General features: G+C 50.3%; 9 protein-coding genes across 9 annotated transcripts; 5 read left to right on the top strand and 4 right to left on the bottom strand.

The window, feature by feature from the left end:
* Positions 1–1,945: 1,945 nt before the first annotated feature.
* Positions 1,946–5,170, top strand: BC939DRAFT_396403 (kinase-like domain-containing protein; the record flags this gene model as incomplete). Its single annotated transcript, XM_051552292.1, has 5 exons — positions 1,946–2,035; positions 3,976–4,059; positions 4,176–4,260; positions 4,394–4,527; positions 4,643–5,170. 5 exons carry the CDS (start codon positions 1,946–1,948, stop codon positions 5,168–5,170), a joined length of 921 nt encoding a protein of 306 aa, XP_051412927.1.
* BC939DRAFT_135088 (uncharacterized protein) lies at positions 4,705–8,046 on the top strand. The gene is made up of 2 exons (XM_051550100.1): positions 4,705–6,659; positions 6,785–8,046. The coding sequence occupies exons 1-2, from the start codon at positions 5,204–5,206 to the stop codon at positions 7,948–7,950; spliced, it is 2,622 nt and encodes an 873-aa protein (XP_051412928.1). The 5' UTR covers positions 4,705–5,203; the 3' UTR covers positions 7,951–8,046.
* A 386-nt stretch (positions 8,047–8,432) lies between these two features.
* Positions 8,433–11,563, bottom strand: BC939DRAFT_449262 (amino acid permease-domain-containing protein). The gene is made up of 6 exons (XM_051555357.1): positions 11,407–11,563; positions 11,299–11,383; positions 10,574–10,703; positions 10,116–10,318; positions 9,925–9,928; positions 8,433–9,815 (listed from the first exon to the last, which is right to left on the bottom strand). The coding sequence occupies exons 1-6, from the start codon at positions 11,550–11,552 to the stop codon at positions 8,545–8,547; spliced, it is 1,839 nt and encodes a 612-aa protein (XP_051412929.1). The 5' UTR covers positions 11,553–11,563; the 3' UTR covers positions 8,433–8,544.
* A 606-nt stretch (positions 11,564–12,169) lies between these two features.
* BC939DRAFT_476506 (uncharacterized protein) lies at positions 12,170–13,724 on the bottom strand (the record flags this gene model as incomplete). The annotated part of the gene is made up of 3 exons (XM_051558602.1): positions 12,170–12,352; positions 12,445–13,038; positions 13,467–13,724. The coding sequence occupies 3 exons, from the start codon at positions 13,722–13,724 to the stop codon at positions 12,170–12,172; spliced, it is 1,035 nt and encodes a 344-aa protein (XP_051412930.1).
* Positions 13,725–14,683: 959 nt separating this feature from the next.
* BC939DRAFT_492418 (uncharacterized protein) lies at positions 14,684–15,490 on the bottom strand. The gene is made up of 2 exons (XM_051559523.1): positions 15,141–15,490; positions 14,684–15,012 (listed from the first exon to the last, which is right to left on the bottom strand). Exons 1-2 carry the CDS (start codon positions 15,352–15,354, stop codon positions 14,843–14,845), a joined length of 384 nt encoding a protein of 127 aa, XP_051412931.1. The 5' UTR covers positions 15,355–15,490; the 3' UTR covers positions 14,684–14,842.
* A 659-nt stretch (positions 15,491–16,149) lies between these two features.
* On the top strand, positions 16,150–18,698 carry BC939DRAFT_449269 (uncharacterized protein). The gene is made up of 4 exons (XM_051555358.1): positions 16,150–16,545; positions 16,682–16,994; positions 17,710–17,849; positions 17,954–18,698. The coding sequence occupies exons 1-4, from the start codon at positions 16,297–16,299 to the stop codon at positions 18,608–18,610; spliced, it is 1,359 nt and encodes a 452-aa protein (XP_051412932.1). The 5' UTR covers positions 16,150–16,296; the 3' UTR covers positions 18,611–18,698.
* A 280-nt stretch (positions 18,699–18,978) lies between these two features.
* BC939DRAFT_502519 (uncharacterized protein) lies at positions 18,979–20,814 on the bottom strand (the record flags this gene model as incomplete). The annotated part of the gene is made up of 1 exon (XM_051560288.1): positions 18,979–20,814. One exon carries the CDS (start codon positions 20,812–20,814, stop codon positions 18,979–18,981), a length of 1,836 nt encoding a protein of 611 aa, XP_051412933.1.
* Positions 20,815–22,234: 1,420 nt separating this feature from the next.
* Positions 22,235–24,496, top strand: BC939DRAFT_449273 (uncharacterized protein). The gene is made up of 2 exons (XM_051555359.1): positions 22,235–22,479; positions 22,617–24,496. The coding sequence occupies exons 1-2, from the start codon at positions 22,374–22,376 to the stop codon at positions 24,422–24,424; spliced, it is 1,914 nt and encodes a 637-aa protein (XP_051412934.1). The 5' UTR covers positions 22,235–22,373; the 3' UTR covers positions 24,425–24,496.
* A 97-nt stretch (positions 24,497–24,593) lies between these two features.
* On the top strand, positions 24,594–25,711 carry BC939DRAFT_410324 (triosephosphate isomerase-like protein). The gene is made up of 4 exons (XM_051552915.1): positions 24,594–24,660; positions 24,749–24,821; positions 24,925–25,048; positions 25,142–25,711. The coding sequence occupies exons 1-4, from the start codon at positions 24,622–24,624 to the stop codon at positions 25,659–25,661; spliced, it is 756 nt and encodes a 251-aa protein (XP_051412935.1). The 5' UTR covers positions 24,594–24,621; the 3' UTR covers positions 25,662–25,711.
* Positions 25,712–25,764: the final 53 nt, after the last annotated feature.

Consider the following 25,764-nt stretch of genomic DNA (forward strand, 5'->3'; position numbering starts at 1 on the left):
ACTTTAGCTTTCGATTTACGTGGGCCGAAAGAACGCACCGCAGTGTCCAGTGCAGTTCGAAAAATATAATGGATGGCGAGCAATTGGTGGCCGTGAATAAGACGGACGTTGTCATCGAGTGAGCTTCGTGAAACCTGTGTGCCACCTCACCTTTGTCTCCCACCGAGTCCACACAGCAACTCCCTTTCATAAACAGCACGTGGTATATATACTGTCGAGCGTCCAGGGTGCCACCAATAATTGCATGGTACCATAGTCCACTACGGAGTGGCCTTGAACAGATGCAGAAGAAAGAGAACCACCACTGGCATTCTTTTAGCTTTAGTCCTTGGGCTGTTGTTGCACTGGTGAGCGTATAGAAGGAAGGAAGGAAAGAGAGAAGCAAAGAAGTAGGGACGAAAGGAAGGAAGGAAGGGATGGATGCTGCCATAATCCGAAGGTTGAGCCATGACGGCGCTACGGCCGTTAAGACGAATATGGCGAGAGCACAGGAACACGCGAACCAGGAGCCATGTCCATGTAGCCCTTTCATCGTACAACAATAAGTATTGCCATACAGCACCCCATGGTACAACACTACGGATATCCTTCCAGTTCTCCAAGCCCCGAGGATCCCTCCAGCTGATTCATGGATGCCTACCCCGTTGATTTGGTGGCAACTGGCAACACATCCCATTCACTTGATAGCAGCACAACTAGGTATAGGTCGGTACCTGACTCAATCCATGTTGTTCATCCATGTCGTTCATCCACGGGTCGGTGCCTTATCACGAGCCCATTACCATCACGATCACAATCAGGATCCTTGATCTCTTGATCCATTATCGACTGGGAGCAGGGGCGAGGATGAGTAAATTCATGATCCTTCCACCGACACTTATCCACCTTCGCTCACCATTACTCTGCTCCTGATCCGTTCATTTCCCCTTTCCTGGGTCCTCCTCATTTGGTCCTCTTCTCTCTTCGTGGCTCCTACTAGTCCTCTGCAGAGAGAAATTGTCGTTCAAAAAAAAAAAAAAGAATGATGTATCAAAATAGAACGAGTTCAGAGAGGAAAATAAAACGAGAGCCCTTTTTCACTACTAGGATGAGGACTTTTTATTACTTTTTTTTTATTGTCGAGAGCACTGCACTGTGGACATTGACATCCAATTGCTACCAAAAAAAAAAAAAAAAGCACAGGGAAAAAAAGGGAAGTATGAGTGTGTGGCTCGGGAAAAGAGGGTGTAGTTCAATTGAGTCGTATTGAGTTGGCTTTCGAAGATGATTTCAGGTGATGGTGTTTGTTGATGATGGGATGGAAAGGTGATGAGCAACACACTGCACTGCTCTTTTCTTCAAGCCTCTTTTAACCCCACTCCCCCTCCTTTCCGTCTTTCCTTTCCCTTTCCTTGACTCGACTCGACTCGACTTGACTCCATCCGCAGCTCCACTCCCTCATGTTCGCATAAAAAAAGAATAAACCCGTTCCTGTCAAAGCCCATTCCTCCTTTTTTCTTCTTTTTCCCTCGGTCTAAACAACAACAACAACAATTGCCTCCACAACCCTACCGACCCAAAAAAAAAAGAAAAGAAAAGCACCTCTTTCCTCCCTTCCCCACTCGCACTCTTCTCTTTCTTGTTCGTCCTCTGAACCCTTTCGACTACAACGCACGCGGCACACGTCTCATAAAAATATCCCGCCATAATTTTTTATATTGAACACATCTGCAACACTTCTTTACTCCTGATCGCCATTGTTCTCTTGCAGAGCGATTGCCAGAATTGTTAGTCTCTCCTCTCCCTCTCCCTCCCCCCACTACTTCTCTTCTTCCTTTCCCCTCCCTCTTTTCATCCTTTCCCCTCTCAATTCTCTCACGAAGTGAAGGAACATATACGATTGCACACTTTCCATATAACATAACAAAGGCCACCGAAAATGCCACCGACAACACGGCGCGGCAACATGTTTGGGCCCTATCTCCTCCTGCAGACTTTGGGAGAGGGCGAGTTTGCAAAGGTCAAACTCGGCATGCACAACGACACGGGAGAAGAGGTAAGCTTTTTTTTCCCCCCTTCACACACCTTTCTTTCCTTCTCATCAATTTTCTCTGACAAAAAAAAAAGAAAAAAGCGATCAGCTCTCATCACACTCCAAGTAGCGGGACAAAATATAAAATAGCGCTTTCTGGAGAGGGAATAAGAGGGAAGAGGACAGGAAGGGAAACAGGAAAGGAGGGCAGAGACGGGAACGGGGATCAATTGAGACCAATTGACCAGACCAGCGGGAGCCGTGGACCGAGGGTACTGCGTCTATGACACGATTTCCGTTCCTAAAGTGGGACTGGGACGCGTTTTGCTCGATAGTCCCTCTGGTACTGGAAGGGTTGGTTGGATTGTGGTTTTTTTTTTTTTTTTTTCCTTGCTTCTGGTTGAATATGGGCTACCAGCATTCACTCGCGTGGCTGAAACAAATGTCCTAAAAAAAAAAAAAAGAGTTGGACACGGCGACCTTTTTTTTTGCGCAGGCACCGATCGTCAGCACAGAGTGCGGACAAGAAAACAAGGGATATGAATGATATCCGGTCATTGTCGATGTTGACCGGGCAATCAGCCAAAAATATCTCTGCTGGATGCCTAATCTATATCACTGCACTAATTGTGCGCTCCCACCCCAATGAGTCGGGTCCACATTGTACGGTGGTCCCCTTGTTGTTGTTGCTATGACTTTATTTTTTACGCTTTTTATTCATTATTCTGTACAATTGAAGAAACACGAGATACAGAAAGAGATGAGGAACAGAAAAGAGACAACGCACATTCTGTTTCTCGGGATAACAGAATCGGGCAAAGCACAACAACCACGCACAGGTCAAATGAACAAAAAAAAAATCCCCCCCCCCCTCCTCCTCCTCCCTCCCTCCGGCCACAACAGTGGAGGGAAATCCTGAGGCAGTAGCACAAGCAAGAACAAAAAAAGAGTTTGCTTGTGGTCCCAACATTGGGCGTAAAATACCCATGGATGCACCCTTCCCTTTGCATGCGGTGCTCCATTCACAAAGGGGTCTTGGGAGCTTGTTTACCAACAGCTGGGTAGCAGAAGGCTGCATCCGCATTCATGCGGACGTGTTTGTGTGCGTGTGCGAGCATTCATATGCGAGTGCTGCTTATCGTTAGCATCAACCTCAACATCGACATCCCATCGCATCGTTGCTTGTTTGTTCGGTTGTCTGTCCTTGGTGCTGTTCGTGGCCGTGGTAGGTGTCGATATGGAGCTGTGGGCCACAGTTTAGGTGTATGAAGGCGTGTAGGTGTATCTGTCTGCCCTCTCAATGCGCATCGTCGTTCTCGCTCCCCCCTCCCCCTTGGGTTCAGTATGTTCTACGTACAAGCGAATGCTGCCGCCTGATCCTTTTTTTGGTCAGCAAACATACACACACATACCCACACATTATTCATTCATTCATACATCCAACCCCCTCTTTTTTTTTATTTTTATTCTGGCCCCCCCTCGTAGCCACATGCTCGATGGCCTGCAACGTGATGATGATGATGTGCTGCTGCCTGTCGACGTGAATGTGTGGATGTGTGGATGTATGGATGTGTTGTGGTGTGCATGTAGCGAGGGTCATGGAGGGGATACACATCCCTCGACGCTCTTTTTTTTTTTTTTTTTTTTTTTAGTGCTGCTCTGCTGTGTTGGTCAGTCAGCATGCGGCTCTCTAGTTCTGAGCATGCCCTCTTCTCCCCTTTTTCTTTCAGAAGAGAAGAGGATAAAAAAAGTGCCTGGATTTGGATGGGCCAGCCAATGACGGCGACCCATTCCTGCGTCCTGTCCTATTACCACCGTCCTTTTCATACTTGTCCCTACTCCGATGAGGAGACCCGGGGATGAAATGAAAGGAAAGGGGGGACGGATTGCCGCGCATATTCATGACTGCGAAGATGAGGAACCACGACTGACATGCAATTTTTTTTTTACTTTGCCAATACCAGGTGGCCATCAAACTCATTAGGAGGCAGTCTGTGGATAACACGCCGCGAATCAACAAGATTGGCCGCGAGATATCCGTCCTGCGGGTACTTGACTCAACACCATGCAAACCTCCGGAACTGCATAAAGCTGAACTATGTCTTTACTTCTCGATTGTACTCACGGCCCACCACCCTCTGCACTGCCTCTCCTCGCTGCGTAGACAATTCGACACCCCAACATCATCTCCTTGTTCGACGTGATTGAAACAGAGCGCTACATTGGCATCGTCATCGAATACGCCTCAGGTACTGTGCCGTACAGAAAAACGAAAAGCAGGCGGGCAACAGAACCCAAACATGTTTAGGAACACAAGCAGCCATGTATGTGGGCGAATTATGGTGCTAATTTGTTTTAGTTTGGTCCTCCCGTTGAAACTAGGCGGAGAGCTATTCGACCACATCCTTGCGCACCGATACCTCAGGGAGCGAGATGCATGTCGACTCTTTGCCCAGCTGATGAGCGGCGTGCACTATCTCCACTCAAAGCACATCGTCCATCGCGATCTCAAGCTGGTATGGATGAAACACGACGGCACAGACCACCAGTGATTTAACGCCATGTGACCATGCTTTCGCTAACCTGGGCAGGGGGGTTTTTTTTTTTTTTTTTTTCCTTCCCGCTGCGTAGGAAAACTTGCTGCTGGACAGAAATCGTAACATCATGATCACAGACTTTGGATTTGCGAACCAGTTCGACAGCTCAACCAGGGATCTCATGTCCACGTCGTGCGGATCGCCATGCTACGCTGCACCTGAGCTTGTTATCAGTGACGGTCTCTATGTAGGCACAGGAGTGGATATCTGGAGCTGTGGTGTCATTCTTTATGCAATGCTCGCAGGATATCTCCCCTTTGACGATGACCCATCCAATCCAGACGGTGACAACATCAACCAGCTCTACAACTACATCCTTGCAACGACGCTGGTCTTCCCAGACTACATTTCGCCCGACGCACGAGATCTTTTGAGAATGATGCTCGTTCCCGATCCTACCAAGCGGTGTAACATGAAGAGAATCATGAGCCATAGATGGTTGCGACCTTATGCACCCATGTTCCAGTACAGCATCGAGGATCTGGAGGTTAGAATAAATGGTCGCTACTGCATAACACGCATACTTGGTCCTACAGTAACCCTACTAACTGAGCGCGCATAACCTCCATCGTTGTACACAACACAGGCACAAGCCATGGCAAGACTCAATGGTACGGTCTGGATTCCACCTCAACAGGCTGCTGCTGCCGTAGCCCAACCAGCATTATTGCCGCCTGTCAATGCTGGTCCTCCTAGGCCATCTGCGGACGAGGTCATGCCAAGGCGACATACCATTTGGATCGAATCGGCACCCGCTTGGGAGACTGGCCATCCACTGATCAAGGAGGAGGAGCTGCGGCTGCCTCTTGTTGCCCTTAATGAGCACGCCATGGATATCGATAAGCAGGAGGAGGAGGCGATGGTGGATCCTGTGCCAGAGGCATCAATCCACGACGAACCCATGGAGATCGCAGAGCCTATCGAGGTCGATCCTACAGCAGACATGTCACAGGGCCATGGACTGGACACGGATGTGATGATGGAGAGTGACACTCAGCTCAATATGATGTCTGTGCCATCAACAGGCTCGCCAGTATCGACCGTGAGCCATGGAGAGGATCAACACATGAGCAACGATATCACGCCATCGCCCTCCGCTTCATTGATCGCCAAGTCGTCTTCTGTATCTGAACGCATCGCGCGCCAGAACCAGGAGGAGATCACCGCAACGCTCAATGTTGCGGAGCGACCCAAGACACCGGAGCGGGTGGTCGAGACTATGAGGGCGAAGCCCAGTGTGGAGAGTACATTCGAAATGTCACCCTCGGCAACGGTATCACGTCGCACGGGCCAACACTCCAGAATCCGACCCACGACCATCCACGGAGAGCCTATGGCGCACAACTACAATTACCCGACCCCCACATATCACGAACCCTTGCCTACGCCCAAACCCCGTCCAATGCCATCGCAGGAGAACGCGTTCCTTATCCCGCCAAAGGTTTACCACCAGTCGCAATTTCAGCAGTCGTCCCCATCTCTTCCGAACGGGGCATCGAAAACATCTACAGATACTCCACCTGTACCTACTCGACCAGAGTCTGCGGATGCAATGCGCTCACACAACATGCCACTACCTCCGCCTGTGCCATCCTCACCCATGCAGGACAAGATTCATCGCAAGGGAACATCATCTTCTGGACGTCTCTTCGGATTCTTGGGCAACCTCTCAAAGAAGCATGGAGAGTCGAGTACCAACGTCGCGTCTCCCCCCAAGACTATGCACGAGGCAGGCACGGGTGGCGATGCCGAGTCACAGGCTGCTCTGTCGCCCCCTACAGTAACAGGAACTTCCTCCAAGGGGCCAGGCTCGATCAACCAGGTCTTTGGCCGTTACCACCACAACACGGACAAGGCAAATCAGTCGACCAAGGGCAAGAGGCGCAAGACGCTCAGCCTTGTGGGGGGCTCCAACGAGCATCATCAGCAGCAGATCCATGGCGGAACGCGACCCCCCGTGCCTTCAACCGAAGGTTTGGGCATTACCACTGCACAATCTGGATCGGGCACTGCTCAACGTATCATGGGATGGCTGCGGCGCAAGTCCTTTGGTAAGGATTGATTTTCTTTCTTTCTTCTGCTCTAGTTATATCGTCTTGTTTTCAAAGGTGTGTATTGTACAGGAAAACAACTGCTAACGTATAAGCATCTATTCAACTTTGTTATATTTTCATAGCCAAAAACTCTTCCGACAAACCCCCAGCAGATGCTGTATTCGATCAGTCACGTACCAATGGCTCCTCGCCGTCACCTGTGCCAGTGCCCAATAACCGGGTCTCCCGTGCAGGATCGGTATCACCTCAGGATCTCGAGGCAGCAGGCATTATTCCACTAGGCGGAGTGGTTGCGACCAACCGTGCACCAGCAACCAATGGTGCTGCCGGTACGGACGAAGGACGAGATCCTGCACTGGAAGCGCTACTCCAGAGACTGCCCTCGAACTGGACAGACTCGAAGCTCAAGTGGCATTCAGGAGCGGTGGAGATCTCAGCACTGTCATCGCGTCACCCCGTCGAGATTATGTTCGAGATCAAGAAGGTCGTTCTTCGGTTGGGCATGGAGTTCCGTGTCGATTCGGATTTCAAGGTCAAGTGTGTGCGTCGGAGGAGGCTCGCGGACGGAACGACGGAGAGCAAGGCACACCATCCTTACAGCTCTCAGCTGCCTGATGATACTATGAGCGTCCTATCAAGCAACATGTCTGTGGGCGAGGCATGGACATCAGCCAAGGGCGCTGGCAGCTCAGTGATCAACGGGAAAAAGAGGGGCGGCATCAGATCGATGCTCTGGCGCAACAGTACCGCATTCAATTTATCGTCATCCCCACCCCCACCCGTACCGGCGTTGCCGGCCTCTCCGCGCGCGTTGCCTCAGGTGATGAACGGATCAACCATGGGCTTATCCTCGCCACCAGCTATCGGCTCTGCAGCCACAAAGGAGATCGATTCTGACCACGGCGTCTGGGTGAGCGCAGCAGCCGCAACGGTCAACAGCTCTCACAGCTCTGGTGCGGGCATGTCATCTCATGAACCCAACGGTGTCGCATCCTTGCCCAGCAATTCGACCATTGCCACGTCAACGGGTGGTGCGACCGTCAACACAGGACCGGAGCCGCTGTATGGCGAAGAGTCAATCGACTCTGGTGAGGAAGTCCGGTTCTCGATCGAGATTTGTCGCATCAAGAACTTGATGGGCATCTACTGTGTGGACATTCGTCGTATGAAGGGCAACCTGTGGGCCTACAAGTTCCTGTACCATGCTGTGCTCAATACTCTGGACCTCAACGGCAAAGGCGGATACATTCCCACCCTGCCCGAGAGCGTGAAAGTGGTCCAGACATAAGGAAGAGACACACACACAGACACACACGCACACACACAACCATCTCTACCTATCTCTCGTATATGACCGTTTGTTTCTTTTTATGTGCTTTTCTGTTATACCATCCTCTCAATGTTTATTCCTCTATTGTTTTCTCTCTCTCTCTTCTCCTCCTTCCCTATTTACAGCTTATACAAATACAAATATAATATCTTATAGACCTATCAAATTTCGGACCTTTAAAATAAAAAAGCAGCCTACCCGGTGAAGCAGCATCAAACTGCTATCTTGCTTTTGTAAAGGTGGTCCTTGACATTTTTTCTTATTATTTTTTTTTCTAGTGCTCTGCACTGGTTGACTTGGCCTCATGGGGGGAGGGGGGGGGGGGGGTTTCCTGACGTTGCTTCATTCAAACCTTTGGTATGCGGGGCGATGGAGAAGCAAGATCGTTTTGAAGATAAAAAAAAAAAAAATACAACAAAATAAAATAGAGTGCGCATTGCGTCTGCATATCGCGGCTTCTGATTGGATAGATCTTATCATCTTCATTTTTGCTTAGCTTTTTTCCCCAGGGTCAGTGCGTCCCTCCCTCTCCAGTGTCTACGAAAGCAACCCTTACACCCCGAGTTCTTCAGGGTGTCCCTTCTCAGTCTGCGAGTCCGTAATGGACCGTTGGGCCACATCCTCCCCTTCCTTCTTTAAGCTACCACCATCCACCATCCTCATATCCGTATCCGTATCCATTCCCATAACCGTGCCCATGTCTATGTCCAGAACACGCGTGCCTCCAGGTTTAAACCAATGTCTACCCCAGATCGCAAAGTACAGTGAACAGAGTCCGATCACGACCACGAACGGGACCGCTGCGAAATTCATGTTCTCGACCGTGACAGGGGCCTCTGTCGGGCAGAGGAACAGTGCGGAGGTGATGACGATCCAGACCGAGGAAACCATCCCGATCGGGATCGAGAGCTTACCCAGGTGGAATGGACCGGGCTCAAAGGTGTGTCTGGCCAGGACGATCCGACACAGGATCGGAATCAGGTACGAAATCGATGATGCGATCGTGTTCACGGACACAATGGCCGAGTACGCGGTTTCTGACCAGATGTAAGGCATACCCAAAATGAAACAGAACGCAATGTTGAACCACACTGCGGCCACAGGGCTCTTGTCCTTATTGAGTCGGTGGAGGTGTTTCGAAAGTGGCAGGGCGCCATCGCGTGCGAATGCAAAGACCATGCGTGAGGACGCCAATGTGAGGGCGCTCCCACAGAAGAACTGCGCCCCCAAAATGACCAGGATCAGGATGATCGCCCAGGTCTGACCTGCAGAATCCAAGAAGATCTGACTCAACGAGACACCGACGGTCGGGTTGACGATCTGGTCCTCGAAATTGGTGATGCAAAAGGTGATTCCGACCAGGAAGAACCATCCGACCGCCGAGGCCGTGATGATCGCACGGATGATGCCCCAGGGGCCTCCCTGCTGTGCGTTCTTGGTCTCCTCACTCATATGGGCTGCGCTGTCGTATCCGGACAAGGTGTATTGGGATTGAAGGAGACCCAGCATGAAGACGTAGAATCCAGAGGACCATCCCGTGTTGTTTTGCCATTCCGTGAACACGAATGCGGCGGATTGTTTCTCGGGGGTGGTGGCGACAACGACGACGACAATCAGGACTGTTCCGAGAACATGCCACCAGACAGAGAGGATGTTGAAGAATCCGTTCAAGCGGATGGCCAGCGAATTGACGAGGCCGTGGAGGATGATGATGCCGACGTAGATAGCAAAGATGACATAGGTGTTGGCGTTGTATCCTGAAGTCATTGCGATCATCGAGGCCAGGAACTGGGCCATAGCAAGGTCCGTACTAGCGATGGCCACTATTTTTTTTTTTCATATTCATGCATTCAGGGGAAGAGAGTATGGAGAGGTCAGCACGGTGGCCACTGAAAAATAAAAGATTTTTTTTTTATCTCTGGCCTCACTCACCACACTGCGATCATGGAGCAAGAGGATTAGCATTGACAAGTGCATGTAACAAAACCAACCCAAAAAAAAAAAAAAAAAAAAAAAAAAAGACGGATGTTCGTTAGTGGTATTTTCCCTTCTCGGAGATGACGCGCCAATGATGTTTCTGTTATTTTTTGTTTTTGTTTTTGTTTTTGTTTTCCAGTCCATACCAAGCCCAGCCAGTTGGTATATCCGACGATCCAGGACGCCAGGGGGACCCAATCCGGGCTCCCGACCCTCACTCCGTTGATGACCCGACCCTCCAAGATCTTGATCGTCCAAAAGTAGAGTCCTCCAGTCGTCGGGTACGCAGAGCAGATCTCGGCCAGGGACAATCCAATCGCCAACGTGAACAGACTAACCACCAGCCATCCTGTACGACGAGTGAGCGGAACAGATAAAAAAGAAACGAAACGATTAGTCTTTTGCTGGTTCCTGAGAGGTGCACCATAAAAAAAATTTTCTATGAACGAAAAAAAAAAAAAAAGAACCCGCAATTGGGGTGCCAGGCAAAAGTAAAGTTTCAACTTTTTTTTTTTTTTTTTTTTTTTTTTTTTTCTTCCTCAGCCAGGTGGGAAGGGAGGGAATTAGCCGCCGATCAAAGTCGAATGATAGATAAATACTGTACCCCAAACAACCGTGACAGGTCCTCCAGACTGCAGGGCATTCCCATAGAGCGGTGTCAGGCCCGAGAGGATGGACAGACATGAGAAGGTGATGCCAAAGGTGCTGAATGCACTGAGCGACCGATCGAGCGACTATATAGAAACCAAAAAAAAAAAAAAAAAAAAAAAAAAAAAAGTGAAAAGGTTGCAGCACGTATATTCATGCATGCATGTGTATTTTAGTACGTCTTGAAAGAAAAAAAACCCCCTCCCCCAGGTTGTCTGCGGTGAAGTGTTGGATTGGGGGAAAAAAATAAAAATAAAAGCCATTCCCAGGGTCCAGGTCGGCACAGCAGAGGGGAAAAAAAAAAAAAAAGAGTTTGTGTGCCAGTTGTGGTGTGGTCTTCGTGTGACATTAATAATTCTTGATCGGAGCAGCCAGTGGCCCAAGAGGGCGATGGCATTCGCGCCAAACAGCACTGACAACGACAACCAATGCTGCTTGTACGCTGCATGATTGTTGCTAGAATGGATGTTAGCATGACGGATAATTACGATGCACTTTTTTTTTTTTTTTTTTTTTTTAGGTCGTCTGCAAAGTCGGCAGAAGTGAGATGAAAAATGTATTGAGCTCTGATTCCTGTGTCCTGAACGAAACGATGGCAACAATAGGTATGCTGGTAGCAGTAGAGGAGGATGGTGATGGTGGTGGCGATGAAGACGGAGCTGAAGATGAGGTGGCTATTACCTGCTTGTAGCCTAGCTTCTCGAGCACAGCAGTATCATGATCGTACAGCGATGCTGACTCAACAGACCCAGTTGTCTTCATGTATCTGCGATTCGAAGAGGGGCGGACGTACGGAGGGAGAGGGGGGGACGGAGAGGAGGGAAGTGCGGAGTGACGGGTGGAGGAGGAGTGAGGAATGGACGATAAAGGAGAAGGAGGAGAAAAGAAAGAAGGAAAGGAAAAAGAAGGAGCGGAGCATGTCCATGTTGATACATGTGCATGTGCATTTGTGTGCAAGTATGCGCAGTGTAAGCGGTCGACAATAACAGATCTCAATTGGCCCTTTTTTTACCTTTTTTCGTTATCTGCAGCAAAGTACGTACATGTCCATGTATTGCCCTTTTTGCTCAACTCTCGGCTCTTGTTTCCGCCTTTGTATACACCGCCGACTTTAAGGGCCGAAGCCGCAAACCCCGTTCGCCCTGAACGTCTGTCTTTCTGCCTTGATCAACATGCCACTCTCTGTCTATCTTGGTATCTTGGGCTGTGCATGTACTATCCAGCCATAGCCTTGTCTTCTCTTGCGTTTAAATAACACCTCGAGAATAACGTCGTGTTCTGCGTATTCGCCTGATATCACCCATAGATATGAAAAATAAAGATCACTGTGGAAAATATTTTTCTTGTTTGACCTTGTTCGCTCATGGGAACAAGCATTGCCACATGGTTTAGAATACGTCTACAAATATTTCTAGCGTCCACTCTGACGACCAGCATCAGAAACTATGAATAAACACACCTTCAATGAACGTCCTATCCTATACCTAGACTTTGCTATTGCATATAATCCTGATGCATTCCAATGGACTGGTCCTTCCTCAGCCCAGAAGACCTAGGGCATCACAATCGACCATACACCTTGCTTTCTAGCCTGCTCTGCAAAAGTACCGATGTATCTCGAAGCGGATGCATCCTCAAACCATCGTCTACCATTGCCAAGGGCAACTGAGGCGGAGAAGGAGGCGGCGTGCTTAGTCCCGGGCTCGTATGTGTACTCTTCATCAAAGCCCCACGACTATTGGATCTGAAACGGGCCGGCACCCTCGACTGCGCGTCTTCATCATCACTGTCCCCCGATGAGGAGGTCCCTCTTTTTGCTGCCTTGACCATGCTGTCAATATCGATATCGTCATCGTCTTCCATCATCAAACTCTCGAGGCTCGACAGATGCTGCATCATCTCCTCCTCAAACCGGTCTCGGACAAACGTCGGCCGGTCTGACACCCCTAGGTAATTGGGGATCGGCCACTTGAACTTTTTGTGACATGTGTTCGAAGGGATGGTGCCAATGACAATAGGAATTGGCCCAAGCTGAATAGCAGTCGGCGTAGGAGTCCATGTCAGACCGCCCAGGGAGTGTTCCGAATGCTGAGGCTGATGAGTAGAGCCTTGCAGTAGGGCTTCGGTTGAAGGTGAGGAGGATGAGGCATTGAAGACTGCAAGATCCAGAGGTGATCGCTTTCGGGAACCAGATGTTAGACGACTAACCAGACTATTGCCGCAGTTGTTGCGTTGAGGGATGGGTATTGAGATGAGGATGTGATAGTCGACTTTGAGCAGCGGGGTGATCGCACGGTTGATGGACGGGATGAGTCCGATATTGGATGGCAGTCTGAGCTGCAGTTGTTGACTCCAGGACGAGTTTGCATTCTCGACCCTGGCAATGGGGATGGTTGCGGTGTGGATGGTGGTGGAATCGGGCTGGGTGTAAGTGTGTTCAGAGGAAGAGGAAGAGGAAGAGGAGGGAGTGGTGGTGGCGTAGGAGATGTGCCGGACGAGGGCCAGGTGGATGGAGCATAGATCCGTCCGGGACCTGTTGTCGATGTGGAGGACCATTGCCGCGGACTCACCTACGAAGGGACGGAGGCGATTGTTAGTTGATACGCGACACTGCTGCTGCGTTTGTTTCTGCCAAAGGATTAGGACCATTGGGGATTGTGGAGGGACCAATGGGAATGAGAGGGACCCAGACAAAGACTGCCAAAGATAGAAATTTTGTCCCAGTGGACCACACCGCGCACTCCCACTCATTCACACGCACGTTCTTTCTCTCTCGCATTCGGATAGGGAGTGGAATGCTGTGGCAGGATTAAAATAGCGCGTGGCACAAATGAAAAAACAGGTCTTACCGATGCAAATGGCAGGCTTGCTCTTGACTGAGGCATTAATAAAGGACAACGATGACATCGCATTGCTGTTGGGGGTGTCTGCAAGAACAACATGGGTGCTAGTCTCATGCATCGAGGCACGAGTTGAGCTTGTTGGAGCACAGGTTGCTGCTGCTGGCGGGGATGGCGCTGATAACGCGGCCGGAACAGCTGTCGGAACCAGCGGTAGGTACATGATCTTAATCGGGCGGGATGAAACCGAGGCTCTGGAGGAGACATTTTCCGGGCGCGCCTCAAAGCTAAGGACGGCGTGGATGGAGTAACATACGGAGCGAGCACCGTCCTTAATCATGGATAAATAAGGAAATCATGTCCAAATGATCCAAAATGACCAGGGAGGAAGAGAAAAAAAATGTGGTCAGCCGCGAACTTATCACCCACCACCTTGCCCACCAATACGCTGCCAAAGCTCTCTTTCTTTCCCTCTCGCGCCCATGCGTGGCATACCTCAATGCTCGGGGGGAAATTGCAGAGGGGCAGCTTGATCGAGAAATAGAAAGCTCGTTGTCTTTTGCATGCCGGCAGTGTCTGGTCTTTGAGCAGTTCATGCTCCACCTTGAACACTGGCGAAGAACTCTTATTCTCTTGAGAATAAGAAGATTTTCGAAAAAGAGACCTGCTGGGCACTATTGGAGAATTCGACGTTGCGGGTGGAGCTTGTGCGGATGAGGGGGTCGATGGAGGGAGGATGTTTTGGTGACAAGTAAAGACGACCGTTAAATCGCATGGAGAGAGAATGGGCTTGTTCAGGTGGAGATGGACCCGCCCTTGGATGACAGCACCGGGCCCATAGTATTTGGTGGCCAAGGACACGACGAGTCCTTGTGGAGAGACAAAGCTGGATGCATTGGAGGAGGATGCCTTTGAGAGGAAGCGCATTGGAGGATGTGGAAGAGGGAAAGGATGGTGGAAAGGTAGAGGCGAGTGGGAGTGGGGGTGATGTGAGGAGGTGAGAAAAGTGAAATAAATGAGACCTGTAGTCATTTTTTTTATTTGGACAAACAGTCTGCTCTTCGCCACCAAACCCAAAGGGACCAGTGCACGGTGACTGAGAATACTTTTGGCGTATGCAGAAGACTTTGTTGCTGCTGCGAACACGTCCACATTGCAGCTTCTCGAGCACCAAGCAAGGAACAGGCATTCTCTTTTGATAATGCACTCGGATGGCACCAAATAAAAAAAATAGAAATAAAAAAAATTCTTTATTGTAGCGTGCCATGGTCATGAGTGGCAATATTAGTATGGTCATCAGTAGCGAGGATAAAAGGTGTTTTGAGTGCACCTGTCAAAGAGGTGTAGTCAAAGAAAAGCGAGCGTAATGGCTGCGGGATTGGCATTTAGCTAAAGTACACAGCCTTGGGGTCAATGGGCACTCCTGTGCGAGGGTCGATTCCATTGGCCTTCATCTTGTTCTGCTGGTGAATCAACCGCGCCTGGTCAAAGTTGCAGCGGTACTTCTTCATGATCTTGCGAATCTCGTTCGCATTCTCGATTCCGTGGCGGTCATCTAGCACATACACACACATACACGTTTTAAAAAAAAAAAGATAGACAGTATTAGATATTGTCCACAGTTATTATTTCTTCTGCGACGACAGTAGTGTAGTTGTAGCTGTTGCGTTTGAATGGCATTACCTCCGTCGAGCAGGTTCTGATGCAGGTCAAAAGTCGAGGAGGTCAAGCCCTCCTCGATGTTCTGCTGAAAGGAACTGTCCTCGTCTGAGCGGAAGAAGGGCAGACGAGTGTACCGCAGCCGGTCCAACAGCTCGTCGACTTTGGGCATCCAGTAGCCACGTGTGACATAGGCGGCTATGCACCACAGCAGCAGAATGAGTAGAATGGATATCATGGCAGCAGTATACGGGTGAGTGTGTTGGTGAGAGGGTCGATGTGTGTGTGTTGGGGCGATGAAGGAGTGGATGGATGTCAATCGGGTTACAGAGGAGAATCAATCGAATGTGAAGAAGAGATTGAGTGAGCCATCCGATTATCGCTAGCCTTGGCAAAGCAGCCCATATTAGCCATATTATATAGCCCATGTTAGCCATATTAGCCATGGCGAAGCATTGAGGAAAGTATGTCACACTTCTGCACTTGCACGGAGACGGGTCTGTCAATGCACGCTCCCCAGTCATAAGTCATATACTCATATTGGGACAGACGTGCACAGGTCGATTGCACTTCCAGTCGTGTCGTCCATCCGATATCAACATGTTCATCCTATGCGTCCGAATCGCCAGCGAACATCAGCAGCCGTATTTGACTCGACCCCACTGGATATAGCGAGCACGGCAACGGTGCTTTACCTGCACCATCCTTTGAACCATGATCCACCTACACCTTGACTTCTGTTATTCATTTATTCACCAGAGGTGGAGACGAAGTTTGGCATGCACTGATCTTCAGCAATCGCTTGTGCTCGGAATATGGGTGTCAAAACACAAAGGCGTATATGATGCACAGTTGACATGACATGGACCTGCGTTCTGCTAGGGACCCTCCTCTAACCGCTGTTGATGCTGGGCGCAGAAGCTGATGTGTCCTCCCTTGGGGATATATCCTCAGTTGCCTCAGTTGGGGTCCATTTTAGCTGCTGCCTTCTGCTCCAGCCTCCTCTGCATTCTTTACACCCCCTCATGCGCAACCTTAATCCACATCCCCAATTCAGACCATCTGCCCTCTTTTCTTTCCCTTCTCTTCTTTCTTCTCCCCTTCTTTCCTTCCCTTCTTCATCTCATTCTTTTCCTTCCTTTGTCAAGAACATTCCACTTATTCCTACTACCTGGATACTATGATGACGGACACCCATCCTGCCTCCGCTACCACGACCGAGGATCCCGTCGCCGAGGTCACCTCTGCTGCCGACAAGATCACAATCGTCGACAACGCGGTCCATACCACCACAGAACACATCCACGACGAGAACTGCAAGCACGACCACGACCACGAGAAGGAGTCCAGCCAGCCCCAGGGACGCAATGACTATGACCTCCTCGAGATTCGTGGCACAAAGGATCAGACAACCGATCCTCTTGTCAAGGTACATGCTGATGCAGAGATGATCTCACAGCTCGAGAGAACTCGATCTGTTTATTCGCGCGCGTTCATTTTTATTTTCGTAAACCGTCTAAAACCATGTCCGTACATATTCTCAAACACCTCCAATGTTGTTGTAGACCTACTTTGAGGCCAAGGATATATTCACAAAGGCTATGGAGCGCCTGAGCCAGATCCCAGAGGGCTCTGATGCCGAGTTAATCGAGAAGCACAAGGACGACATTGTCTCTGTCACCAGCGATCTGATGCGCGCCTTCTTGATGGACGAAAAGGCCTGCGCCATGAGTCAGAGGATCCTGAAGCTGGCAGAGCAGTACGAGAGCTATGTCCAAAAGTACAATCCCGAGAACACCTCGACCTCCACAGTCGAATCTGAGGAGGAAGGAGCAGAGCAACATACGACCATTTACACCAAGGACTCAGTTGTCTTTGGTAAGTACCAGCAACAAACAAGCCAAAAAAAAAAGAAAAGAAAGGGATCTTGCTGATGATTGTGCTCTGGAAGACCACTGTCGACAGTATAGTGCGTGGGCACTTCTTCATTGGATGAACGAGTGAAATAGTCCCCTTTGTTTTTTGTTTTGCTTGCAAAAATGCAAAAAAGGGGCGGTAATGTGCGGGAGTAAGGGTGCGAGGAATTGAAAACGAGAAGACGAAGATGGGATCGAGACCAGAAGATTGGCTAGGCTATCGCTCGTCCTTCTTGTCTATAGCACCGTGAACAACTGGCAGGCCTTCACTCGACGACACCATACTCATCCTCTAGGGGCCATCTGGACGCGGTTCCCTACCTTGTTCCTTACCCTCACTCGTTGCTCTCTTTATTTTGCTCATACTCCCGTTGTTCTTAATGAGGGTGGTCTTTTCCACGATACGCTTGCATCTCATTCTGATCTGCAAATGCATGCTGCTGCATACACTTTGGTCGACTAGGTGTTTACCCAGCTTGACCCTGCTGGTCCTCTGCAGACTGTGAAGGTGTTGGAGAAATCTGATTTGGTGGCAGCAGCAAACCTTAATGCATTCGCGTTTATTTATACCCCTCCCCTCTCCACACTCTTTAATTCTCAATATCAAGAGGGATATTCCTAGACAAGGCCATATAACCATATCTAATCATATCTTACTATATTAATAACGATAATAGTCATCTGGATCTTGTTCAGCGGGCAGCAGTTCTCCCACTGTATCCAGACTCTCGGCTTTGCCATCACAGAGTTCGAGGCACTCCGCCCTCGCATGCTCGAGTTCCGCGCCTCGTGCCACATGGCTCTCCGCAACTACAAGGTGCGGAACAGCACAGGAAGCGTTGAAATATATTGCTATCTGTATTCCGAAAGCGAAAAAGACTAATACTTTCTCGATTTGATCCGCAACATGCTACATTATAGGCCTGCACGGAAGACCTTGAGCAAGTGCTGACTCTCACGCCCGAATTGACCGAGGTCCACTCAATGCTCGGCAACGTCTACTATGCGATTCACCAGGCTCAGGATGCCATCCAGCACTTCAAGGCCTTTATCGAAACCGCCCACCCTGACTCGCGCACGCTTCCCTACGCCTACTATGCCCTCGCTAACCTGACCCTGCAGTCCGCACCTTCGGGCGCAGCCAAGAAGAAAAACCAGTCTTTGAAGCAGGCAGCTGTTCTCAAGGAAGCACAAGAATTCTACAAAAAGGCTCAGGCAGCCGACCTTCGCTTCAAGGAACTCTATGGTGTACCTACGGCCTTGAACGAGGTCAAGCGCACGGCCGTGATGGCGTTCGAGGCCCGTAGCGCTGGTCGCAACGGTCTGCTCTTGAACGATTCGTCTCAAGCTCTGCTGGATGCCTCGGAGGCCTTGAAGAAGTCGTTCAAGAGTCCCGGTATCTCGTCCTGCGCCAACTGTGGCCGTCCTGATAATGTCGCCAACAACGATCGCGCACCAGAGTTGAAGCCCAAGCCCTTGATTAAGTGCACCAAGTGCAACAAGGTTGCGTACTGCTCCAGGCCATGCCAGATCACCCACTGGAATTCTACCCACAAGAACACTTGCAACAAGAAGTAGACGGTCCATGCGCTCGGCTGTTTTTCTTGCTTTTTCTTTTTTCTTTTTTCTTTTCCATATTTTTCCTTTTTATTTTGCTCTGCTTGCCTGCTTACCTGCCTGGTTCTTTTTTCTTTTCTTTTCTTTTCTTTTTTTTTTTTTTTCAGTTTCCTTTGTATTTCAATAGCCCAAAGTTCGTTTTTAATAGTCGGAAATTAGAGAGACAAGGGAGGGGTTGACAGAAAGAAAAGTGTTTTCTGAAGATGGGGGGGTTTTTTTACTTTTTTTTTTTTTAACAAATAAAACCCATATTGTCATAAACACCAATGTAGATTAAGACGAGCAAAAAGAAATGTATTAACTTTCAAGTGGTCCTAGTTATCTCAAGTCTATGCACTTGACGTGTGCTCCTCTTCTTCTTCTAGACATCTCGGACATGAGCACCTGAAAAAGTACATCTCCCACAGTCGCTCTTGTCGGTCTTCTTTGCTCGTGGTGATATCCCCATAGCTAATGCAACACTCCTCGCCTTCCTCAATCAAGCGTGTGCTCCAGTACTCCATCTGTCGCGCCCGGTCGCCCTGTCGTCTCTGCTTCTGCACATTGGGACAACATGAATGATTAAAGAAGCAGGCTCGTGGGAAGACCGCGAAGCCTATTAGCTCATCAGAAGCGTCCCTGATCCCGAACGAATTGGCGACCTCACCAAAGAGGATGGTCCGGAAAAGGGTGTTGTTGATGGAGAGTGAGGGTGTGGTCGTTGATGGGTTCATGGCTGAGGGTCCTGAAGGAGAGGAGGAGGAGGAGTTCTCGAGCGCTAGGAGAAGACATGCGTCTCGTAGGCGGAGATAAATGTAAAAGCAGCCCAGAAGATGAGCAGGCACGAGAGCGAGCAAGCGACGCCATTCTGCTGCATCTTTGTGAGGTATCGCCTTAGACTCCTGGTGCTGATCCAACTGTTCCTGCTTCAACTGTTCCTGCTCAGTCATGTCCTGTCGCAGCTGCTGTCGGAACATGACCAGCTCGTTTGATTGCATCGCACAATAGTCCGCAAACATCGTTCGTTCCCCTGGGACCCTGGACGGACCTATACCTGCAGCGGCCGAGATATGGTCAACACTAGCAACTTGAGAAGCCGTCGAGGGGCTCGGAAGCAGGTGGGCCTGCATTTCAGTCTGGCGACGGTGCAGGACTTCTGTGATCAGGCGTGTAATCTCGCAGTCATCATCCGACGTCTGGGCGGCGATGGTCGCATGGTTGTCTCCCTGTAACAAATACGTCGCCAGCGTTGGGAATAGGGCTTCCGGTTTCAAGTCATATCCTGGTTGCTGTGGTGATGATGATGATGATGATGGAGGTTCCATTGTGTCTACAGAGGATTCCTGCTCGTCGATGATCCCATCCAGTGCGCTCCAGAGACAGTTCAAAAAGCACGCCAAATCCTGATCACTCAAATTCAAGAGTTCCTGCCGTGTGTGTGCAATCGACAGGGCCTGCAGTACCAAAGTCGAATAATGTATAGATCTCGGATCCGTCGCTGTCGCTATAGCTGCCACTGCCGCCACCGAAATCGATCCATTGCTCGAGGTCCCCTGTTCGCCCTCTAAACCCGTCGGCTTGACTACGGACGACATCGTGATCTTACAGTGCTCCATTCCAGAGTCGTTCCAGGTCCTGCGAACCTTTTCCTCAACTCGACAGATCGTCTTTGCCGTAGCCGGCCCATAGAGTCGTAAACAAGTCTCATCACAGAACACCATCGCGGTATCCTGGTTTCGGTTCTTTGGCTTTCCGTTGGTATCATCACTCTTGGTCGGTAAACGGATCTGAGTCTTGCGATTTGGAATCGTGGTCCAGCAGTAGTGACAGACCCCACAGTCGAGCCATGGATCGCACATGGTTGTCCCATATGCCTCGGCGACAAAGACGAGTTCGTTCGGTTGGATGGTCCGAGTGGCGACGTAGGAGCGGCCTTTGTTGGGTAAGGAGGCGATTCTCACAGGGAAGGTTGCTGCTGTCGTTGAGACAGCGGTCGAGGGTATGGTTGAAACTGCGGCGACGGCAGCATCAGTCTTGGTATCGGCACTGGTTGGCGAGGGATCATTCTGAAGGAGAGCAGCATTGGCAATGGGGTCATCGAGTGAAGGAGTAAGCAGGGGGTGGATGGGTATCGACGGTGCCTTGAGTGCTTCTGGGAGGGCGAGGTGATCGATTTTGAGGTTCATGGCTGCCAATTGCAGGTGCAAATGGGTGTGTATCGAAAGGGGTTGAGGATAGGAAGGGGTGTGTGAAGAAAGAGAAAGGGGAAAGGGTGCCAGCAACGCTGCGTTGTCATTGTTGTTCCTTCTTTCATACTCAATGGCTGGCTATCAAAAAAAGAAGAAAAGAAAAAGAAAAGAAAGGACGATCGGATCGCACCAATGGGAGGGATTTTAATTTCGGCGTGGTAGCACCTGGAGCAGGGTCCACCTGCAAATAAACGATAATAACGCGCGAACGGACGTTATTTCCCAGCAGGACATGTACTGCAGCGCGTCGCATTAAGGAGTGTCGTGCATTTGCCACCAACCAGTCGTCGGGGGGTCCACGGGGATCCGACAGTTACACAACGTCCGCTCTCCCCATTCCTGGGCATGCTGATCGCAGGACATATCGTCATCGTCACCCATGGGACTCGTGCGTAGGACTGACACACACATCCCAAGCAAGACAATTTTTTTAGTCGTTTAGTCGCGTCGTCGGCTTATTTTATTTTATTTTATTTTATTTTATTTTATTATATTATATTTATTTTATTTCCATGTCTGATCTCGATCTCAGCCTAGCGCAAGTTTATCGAACGCGACATCCTGACATCCACTTCAAAAGCATTCCTTCTTTCTCTCCCCTCTCTCTTCTCTCTTTCTCTCTCTCTTCTCTCCACAGATTACACCCTCACTACTCTTCCACATCCCTAACCACCCACCAACCAACCACCCATCCCATCCCACAGCACACACTCTCGCCCACACATTCGCACGCATATCCCCCCCGAGGCCAATTACCGAACACACCATCAGCAAAAGACAACCACGGAATGTACAGGATCAAGCCCCAGACGCTGGTTGCAACCGCCCAGCGCACCCGAAATGTAAGTGTGCCCCCTCTTTTATACCTGTGCTCAGAATGTGCATACACACAGACACTCAATCTCTAAATCTGACCTGTGCGTGAAATTTGGTTTGTCCACTACGATACTTAGCCAACGTTGCTAATCGCCTCCACAGCCGCTGTCGCCGTTGTCGCTGCTGGCCCCCTCGTCTCCAGAACCGCATACTGTCAGCACGTAAGTTCTTCCCTCATTGTCATCTCCAAGAAAAAAAAAAAATCATCAAAAAATTCTATGACGAATATAACGAACATAACGAACATAACGAACATATAACAAGTTCGTCATAATTAGCCTGCATTTCGCATATGAAACGTTTTTTTACCTTTTCTTTCTAACCCTCTTTCGTGCTTTGCACATACGTCTTTTCCTTCTTTTCATCAGGACTCTGGCATCCAAGCCCAGGCAGAAAACCTGAAGGAGCACGTCCAAGAGTTTACAGATCAAGTCCTCGAGATGTCGGACTCGCCCTACGGTTCATCCTCCGGATCTCCATCGTCGTCGTCGTCGTCGTCGTCTTCGTCTTCGTCGTCGCCTTCCACAGGCGGTGACCATGACCGCGGCCACAATTCCAATCATTCTTCCTCCCTGGGCGACGCACACCGTCAACACTACAACGACGCTGGCAGGAGGCCGATGCGACCTCGTGGTAGTACCGGTGCCTATGTTGAAGAACCCCTCGTCCCTGCGCTGCTCTATGTCACCGTAGCCGGTATGGCCGGATCGATCATTGCACGCAAGAGTAAGTGTGGAAAACATAGCTATGTGCCACCATTTCTAGGATGGCAAAAAGGAAAAAGAAAAAGAAAAAGGGCATTTATTGATCTTTTTTTTTTTTTTTTTTTTTTTTTTTTTTTTTGATTTTCACAATATCCATAGGCAATTTTGTCTTCCGATTTCTCTCTCCCCTGGCATTGGCACTTGGCGCTTCGGCGTACTGCATCCCCAGGACCACGAACAATGTCCTGCACGGACTGCGCACATACGACTACCGCGAGATGACTCGTGAATGGCAGCACAAGTACGAACACGCGAAATCCACTGTCGTCGGCACCACCCATAGTCTTACCAACGTTGCAGGGTCCGTCGCCACTGGCGCCAAGGACGCCGTGCACGATCTTTCCGACAAGACATCCGAGATGAAGGAAAAGACAGAAAAGGTACTCACTGAGGCCAAAGACAAGACCGTCGAGGTCGCCCAGGAGGTGAAGGAGAAGGGCCAGGGCGCCGTCAAGGAGATGAAGAACAAGGGCCAAGATGTCGCGAACGAGGTTAAGGTCAAGGGCCAAGACGTCGCGAACGAGGTCAAAGTCAAGTCCAAGGACATGGGAAACCGGTTCGAGAATGCGAAGGATCAGGTCAAGGATCAGGTCGAGGATAAGGCCGACAGCACCAAGGACTGGTGGAACGCTCAGAAGGGCCAGGCCGAGAGATCTGCCAAGGACTTCAAGCGCTCAGCACGCCAGAGTGGGGAGCACGCCCGCGACTGGGCCGAGGACACTGCTGAGGACACGCATGATTGGATGCGTGAGAAGAAGGCCCGCCTTGGTCAGCATGGTTATGATAGGGATGACGTCGAGCACGGCTTTGATAAGCTTCGAAACAAGGCCCGTCAGAGCTGGGACTCTGCGCGCGACGAAGCCCAGGATGAGTGGCCACACGCCGATGCCCGTCGCCGTGAAATGGGTCGCGACTTCAAAGATTATGGACGGGATATGCGCCGTGGTGCTGAAAACATGAAGGACCAGGCCCAGGACTGGGTTCAGGATCGTTCCCATGAGATGCGCGATCGATATGAAGATATGAAGGACCGTGGCCAGGATTGGGTTCAGGACCGTCGCCACGACTTTGAGAGGAAGGGCCGTGAGGCCGAGGGAGAATATGACCACGCACGCACAGAGGCCAAGAGACGCGGACGTAATGCCTGGGATCGCACCGAGGACCGTGCCCGAGATGCTGGACATGATCTTCGTGATCGAGCCGAAGATATGCAGGACCGGGGCCGCCGTGGGGTGCGCAAATTCGAGGACGAGTGGGACAATGCCCGCTCTCGATCCCGCTCGGGTGAGCATGGTGCTGGCTCTGGTGCTGGTTGGGGATTCACTGGACGCTCTGGTGAGGACAATGGTAACAGACGTGGCCGCTATGAGGAGCGCGATGACCATGATGGACGACGCTTCTCAGACTCGGAAGCGCCTCGTCGTTCAGTGACCGAGGCTGCCAGGGAGGGCAAGCATTGGTGGCAGAATAAGAACCCATCAGACTCTTACGAGTCGTATGACAACAGCAGGCCCTCTTCTGGCACGCAGTCGTCATGGTGGAAGGCCGGATCTGATTCCAAGGAGCAGGCCAAGTCCGAGTTTGGACATGCTAAGAACCATGCCCAGCGGGGCATGGGTCACTTCAAGGACTCTGTCGAGGAAAAGGCCCAGGGAGGTCGTGCATGGTTCGAGGACAAGACTAATGAAGCGAAGCACCGGTTTGAGAACGGCAAGAAGCAGGCTGAGCATGAGCTCCATGATAAGTTTGGACGGAGCGGTGCTGGTTACCGCGGCGAGCAGGGACGCGACTTTGGAGGACTCGACCGTGATCATGGATCGGTTTATTCACAAGACAACTGGTTCCATTATGACCGTGGCCAAGATAATAGGGCCTCTGCTGACCGCGGCAGAGAGAGAGGCATGTAAAGGGTTGGGATACTTCCCAGATGTAGTTTAAAACGTCTTTATCATTAAATCGAAACCACTATTGTATTTAAGATGATCTCGCCTCGCGTTAGATTGCGGAGCCGTGTTGCATGCACGTGTAGTCTGAGGGAAGGAGCGAGGGGGGGGGGATCGAGATTCAACATCGCCGCTTTCTTTCATTCTCCTCATCCTCCATCATGGTCCGCGGCAAGTTCATCGTCGGCTCCAACTACAAAGTATCTTCAGAGGGAAAACATAGACGTTGGAAGCACAGCTCACCCCCATGTATCCTAACCATCTTTTGCCCGACCAACCCATAATCAGATGAATGGCTCTCAGTCTTCATTGCTGGCTCTAGTTGGGTTGCTCAATCATGCGCAGCTCGACAGCAACGTTGGTACGCGATCTGGACTACCGTGTCTTTTATCTTTAAATTCCCCTTGACAGCGGCGTTCTAACATCAATAGCACACACACACTGCGCCATCCACATTTTTGTAGAGATCTTCATCTCCCCTCCCTTAGTATATATAGATCTCGTACGAAAGAACCTCCGCCGCGATGTCGCGGTTGGTGCCCAGAACTGCTATCTAAAGGCCACTGGAGCCTACACTGGCGAAGTCGCGTACGTCCCGCGATGTCCTATGCTACAAAGTCTCAATGAAAATTTAAAGCACACGAAAGGTTTTTGACGCCATGGTATTTTGCCCTAGATCAGCCCAGAAATGCTTAGGGACATTGGCGCAGAATATGTCATTCTCGGCCACACCGAACGCCGTGAAATCTTCAAAGAATCCGATACGGATGTTGGACTCAAGGTTGAGCAAGCCTTACAGGCCGGTTTACGGGTCATCGCCTGTGTAGGTGAAAAACTTGAGGAGCATCAAGCTGAAAAGACTCTGGAGGTGCTTTACCGCCAGCTAGATGCCATTGCTGACCATGTTCTGGATTGGTCTAATCTCGTGGTGGCCTACGAACCTGTCTGGGCGATCGGTACGGGCAGGGTCGCCACGCCTGAGCAGGCACAAAGAGTCCACAGGGCAATTCGGGAATGGTTAAGATCAAAGAAGGGCGACCACGTTGCGGATCAGACACGAATCATCTATGGAGGATCTGTCAATCTGAGCAATGCAGCCATGTTAGCGAACGAGGAGGACATTGATGGGTTGTTTGTTGGAGGCGCGTCTCTCAAACCAGAGTTCGTCGATATCTGCAATGTCCTTCAGGGTTCACGGTAGTTCCACAAGGAGTGGAGGCGCAAAAATAAAAGTGCGGTATGTCAAAGCGGTAAAAATGCTTTTGGGAGTCCCATCCATGGACCCCTCCACATGCATGCCAATC

This window comes from Gamsiella multidivaricata (assembly GCF_025024155.1).
Source record: "Gamsiella multidivaricata strain RSA 2152 chromosome Unknown BC939scaffold_27, whole genome shotgun sequence".
Lineage (NCBI taxonomy): Eukaryota > Fungi > Mortierellomycota > Mortierellomycetes > Mortierellales > Mortierellaceae > Gamsiella > Gamsiella multidivaricata.